Source organism: Diabrotica virgifera, chromosome 2 (assembly GCF_917563875.1).
Source record: "Diabrotica virgifera virgifera chromosome 2, PGI_DIABVI_V3a".
In the NCBI taxonomy this organism is placed as follows: domain Eukaryota; kingdom Metazoa; phylum Arthropoda; class Insecta; order Coleoptera; family Chrysomelidae; genus Diabrotica; species Diabrotica virgifera.
Window position 1 is genome coordinate 95,611,758 of NC_065444.1, and position 5,657 is coordinate 95,617,414.

General features: G+C 33.1%; 1 protein-coding gene across 1 annotated transcript; it reads left to right on the top strand.

Moving 5' to 3' along the window:
* Positions 1-423: 423 nt before the first annotated feature.
* LOC126879565 (uncharacterized) lies at positions 424-3,927 on the top strand. The gene is made up of 2 exons (XM_050642731.1): positions 424-808; positions 1,108-3,927. The coding sequence occupies exon 2, from the start codon at positions 2,033-2,035 to the stop codon at positions 3,302-3,304; it is 1,272 nt and encodes a 423-aa protein (XP_050498688.1). The 5' UTR covers positions 424-808; positions 1,108-2,032; the 3' UTR covers positions 3,305-3,927.
* The last annotated feature ends 1,730 nt before the right edge of the window (positions 3,928-5,657 follow it).

The window sequence follows — 5,657 nt, forward strand, 5'->3', positions numbered from 1 at the left end:
TTTAAAATGATATGGCCAATATTTATGAGTTGCGTTCCTGGGACGACTTTACTAAAAGATAGTTCATTCGATTACATGAAATCAATCCCAACTCAAGAATATCCGTCACAAAAAAATCATAGCATGTGATCTGTCTTTAAAAAGACAACCAAATGCAACGATGACAGTAAAATTCTCGTGTTAGAGATTCCATAGTAAATCACGAGGGAAAACCAGGAAAAAACCTCGTGATACTATCCCGACATCGTAAGTATTTGGACTTAATTAATTTACTTTCAAAAAACTAATACCAAATTCTGACTTTAATATACTTAAATTATAAATAATATTAATAATACATATATATATATATATATATATATATATATATATATATATATATATATATATATATATATATATATATTGTAACGTTACAAACGTCACATCTTTGCTATTTTATTTTCAAATAATTATTTTATTCTATTTTCTTTAATAATTCTTTAATAATAATCCTCTTCTATTTGTTTTACCTTTTTTCCCGTTAAAAAATGGTTGGCGCCCTCTCTCGGTATTTATAGGCATATCTCAACATTCTTGTTCTATCTCAGAATTCACATTATTATTCAATCGTTCTGTGGTTCATGACAGTGACTTCGCACTGTCGTTTCTCTTTCAAATTTTAAGCCCCCACTCACCAACTCTGTCAATGTCAAGTGAACCCTTCTCTTTGTCAAAATGAAGAATATTTTTTATTTTAATTCTAAAATCTACTTAAGGCAATGTCTGGCCTCATAGCCACATTTTCAAACAGACGTTCTTAATTGGGGTAAGTGTTTAAATATAATTGTACACATTTTTCTAAGCCTATATCCATAATTTTTTTTATGTTCCTATCTAACCTTACTTTTCGTACTTTTTATTGTTGTACCGCATGGTAAAATTATTTATATTATCTATTATCTTCATATGTATGTAGTAATCCACAACTATTTAACTACTAACATTATTTTATACTATTCATTTTGTTTAACCTTGCCTTTCTGCAACATTTCTGGATTATTTCTTGGAATGGCAAGGATATCTTTCATTTATTCTTGGTGTCTAATGTACCTGTATGTATTCTAGTTTTCTGGACAAATAAGAATCTTCACCGGACAACCCTTCACCTCGTGGGAGGACTCCCTGAACCTGGAGCCCCCAATATCGCCGGCGATGCTACAGTAATTTAGCATAGACACCACACCATCAACCAACACCTGTAGGCCTGGTGGCCAGAACATCCACGTCGCCAGAGCCCGTTGCAGAACAACAGCAAGACACCAAGAACCTGCAGACAGATACCAAGTGCCATCGATAAGTATAATCTCTGATCTGTAAAGTTTCGGCAAGGTCTTTTAAATTATTTTTTTTAATACATTAATTATGTCTTTTATGAAAAATAAACATGATTAGTTAAATATTATTGTTTTATTTGCTCCATTCTGCATTTTCATTGTTCATGTTTTTGATTAGGACAAGGTGGACTCACAACTTGGGAGATTGAGCTAGTCTAGGGTAGACGATAGCTATCATAGTTGATTGAAATATTATTCTCGAATATTATTTCAATTATCTGGGGTAGTTTGTCGCCTCACTTTTGGCGCCCAACTTGAATTGTCTTACTCAGGGATTTGAGCTGTGGATTTGTAGTTCGGTAGCAAATAATAAAGCATTAATAAATACTGTTTTAATATTATATTCATGTTTTGCAGTACATCTTAGTATTTGCAAATTTTTGATACTTTTTGAGCATTTTCTATATATTTAACCATTTTTCAAATGTTTGGGGTAAAGAGTATTACCATTTTTATAATATATCTTATATTTCAGCATATTTAATTTGCATTTAATACATTGTTGCTTTTTTACATAATTTTTTTTCCTCATTCTTATAATGGTACTTTTATAGTGAGTTAAATGGTCTGTTCTTTTTTTCAACTTAACCAGTTTTTGTGGATAGTGTACTTTTAATTCTTTCTTTGATTTTTATTAAATTTTTTTTCTCTTCAACATGAAACCTGCACATCTTACCACAAATGAATTGACATATGAGCTTCACATTAGAGATGTCTCTGCTCCTGATGATATTGAAGAAAAACGTACAGTTCTTACTGGTCTTCTTTCTCAGGAGACTAGTAGCCGCAGTTTTTCAGATATTTCGGTCCCTTTGTCTTTTGAGGTTGATTATAAACAAGCTTTAGCCTCTTATACTGAACTTCAGATTCTCATATCTGAATTTACAGGAACAAAGTCTGATATTCTATATAAAACCTTCAATTCTCGTCTCCAACATTTGTCTGGTAGGATTTCTCGTTTGCGGTCATCTTCCGCAGAGGAAGAAAAGTTGAAGAAAGCTATCCGCTTTATTTTGTTAAAGTTAGAAGGTACTTTGTGTAACATTGTAGAACAACCTGATCTTCTAGACCAACCCATGACATCTACTAGAGTTAATCTTAATTGTTCGGAATCTTCAATATCACCTTCCAAGCCTGTTCCCGTGTATAAATGGGGTATCAAAAAATTTTCTGGTAAACAACCTTTAATCCCTTTTCTGGAACAGATTGAAATTTTTAAATTTTCAAGGAACTGCACAGATGAAGATTTATTTATCTCTGCATGTGATTTGTTTGAAGGTGCTGCTTTTACTTGGTGGCATAATAATTTCTCTCAAAAGAAATTTCATTCATGGGCTGATCTAGTTACTTCTTTAAAAGAAACTTATTTACCTTATAACTATGAAAGAGATTTATGGGAACAAATACGTTCCACAAAACAGTTTTCACGACAACCAGTTTCTGCATATATTTCCCATATGGAATCTTTGATGCTCCGGTCGTCCAAATCTATTTCGGATATTGAAAAGGTGGATGAAATTATCAATGGTCTTCTTCCTGAATATGTTAAAGCTCTTGCTTTCCAAGATGTTAAGTCAGTTGCTGAGCTTACAAAGTATTGTAAGAAGTTTGAATCTGCTTTGGCAATTTCCTCACGCAGCAAATTTTCTGTAGAATCCCTTCGTTCAACCCCAACTTGTTGGAATTGTGATGTGAAAGGACACAATTTCCATGTCTGTAGAAAACCCAAGAGAACGTTTTGTTTCGGTTGTGGCTCGAAGGATGTAACTATTGCGGAATGCATGAGGTGCTCAAAAAACGACCAGCGAGGACACGCTTCGACAGACAGCATGCCTCAAAGCAGTCAAACGTCTGTCCCAGGAACATCGAGCAAAGGCAAGAATATTCCGGGAAAAACTTTTCAAAAAGGGTCGAACAAAAATCTGTAAACATTTCTAAACCACTTCCATCTAAATCTACTTCTACTTTTTCTTCAGTACAATCTGAAATTTTACCTTCTTCTAGTACTTCTGTTTCTTCTAGTGATTTATCTAATTCAAAAGTACATTTCAATTCCGGTCCTTTATTAGATATTCATAATAATGATAATAGACCATATATTTCTGTTTCTATAGGTAATGAAACAATTTCTGCACTCCTTGATAGTGGTAGTAATGTCAGCATAATTGGTTCTCCTTCCTTATTTTTACTTAAAAAGCTTAATTTAAATCTTAATTATGATGTTTCAATTCAACTCACTACTGCTGATGGAAACATACAGAGTACTTTAGGATATGTTTGGTTACCTGTTACTTTATTGAATAAAACTCAATCACTTAAAGTGTTAGTAGTTCCTTCTATTTCACATAAAATGATATTAGGTATGGATTTTATTCAGTCGTTTCAACTCTCTTTGGACTTCTCTGATTTTTCTTTTACGGCAACAAATTTTTCTACTTGTGTAGTTAATACTATCATTAGTTCTGAAAATCTTTCTGATATTCAGCAATCTCAACTTAATTCTGTTGTTAAACTTTTTAAAGAAATAGGTCCTACAGATTCTATTGGCAGAACTCATCTATATACACATCATATAGATACTGGCAATGCTAAACCTATTAAACAGAGACAGTATCCATTATCTCCTGCTATGCAGAAGGTTTTGAATGCTGGAGTTGATGAGATGCTTAAACTCAAAGTTATAGAGCCCTTAACTATTAGTACACTGGTCTTCGCCATTGTGGCTCGTACCAAAGAAAGATGGTTCACATCGAGTTTGCTTTGATGGTAGGAAACTTAATTCAATTACAGTTCCTGATAGTTATCCTATGCCTTTAATTGACACAATTATTTCTAAAGTAAGAGATGCTAAGTTCATATCTTCTATTGATCTTAAACAGGCTTTTTATCAAATTCCTTTAGATGAAGAATCCAAATTGAAAACTGCTTTTTCTGTGCAAAATAGAGGTTTATTTTGTTTTAATGTTTTACCTTTCGGTCTTAATAATAGCGCACAAGCTATGTGTAGAGTCATGGACTCTGTTATAGGTCCTTTATTAGAACCTTATGTTTTTTATTATCTTGATGATATTATCGTTGTAACTCCAGATTTTGATACTCATGTCAAAACTTTGAAGATGCTATTCAAACGTTTGAAAGATGCAAATCTCACTGTCAATTTTGAGAAATGCCAGTTTTGCAGATCTTCATTGCAATTCCTTGGATTTGTAGTGGATGATCAAGGGTTAAGAACTGATCCTGGCAAGGTCCAGTCTATTTTGGAATATCCTGTACCCACAAATACAACCCAGATACGTAGGTTGATTGGCTTAATTGGTTATTACCGTAGGTTTTTAAACAATTTTGCTACTATTTGCAGTCCCATTTCTGACTTATTGAAAGGCAGGAAGAAAGGTCAACCTATTACTTGGACTCCTGAAGCTGATGAAGCTTTTGATAAAATTAAACAGGTTCTTACAACAGCTCCTGTTCTTGCAAGTCCTGATTTTTCCAAGCATTTCTATCTTGCTTGTGATGCAAGTGACACTGGTGTGGGTGGTGTTTTATTTCAAAAGGATGATGGATTAGAACATCCTATTGAAGACTTCAGCAAAACTTAACTAGAGCTCAGCGAAAGTACACAACTACTGAGAAAGAATTATTAGCAATTTTGCTTTCGATTGAAAAATTTAGATGCTATATTGAGGGTAGTGATGACTTTACTGTGATTACAGATCACTCCTCATTGCAGTGGTTATATAACATGAAGAATCCTTCTCCTAGAATTGCTAGATGGATAATGAAACTGTCTTGTCACAAATTTACTGTTGTTCATCGTAGTGGTTCTTTGAATGTAGTAGCTGACTCTCTTTCAAGAATTCCTGAAGCATCTCAAGTTTCTCTATTAAATTTGTCTGATTTAAAAACAGATGCTTGGTATAAAAATATGATAGCAAAAGTTACAGATAATCCTGATTTATATCCTGCTTTTAAGGTTCAAGATAATGTTCTTTATAAACATGTTTTTTCTAAATCTAAATTTTCTGAATCTACTCCAGAATGGAAAATTTTTGTTCCTGCTCCACATAGGAAGGAAATTTTACATATGTATCATGATGATCCTACAGCTGCTCATTTAGGTGTCTTTAAAACCCTTTCTAGGATATCAGAACTTTATTACTGGCCTAAAATGAGATCTTTTGTTGTGAACTATGTTCATAAATGTAAAGTTTGTGCTTCTTGTAAGCCTAGTAACTTACCTCCAGCTGGTTTTATGGGACAATATCGTGATATTAATTTTCC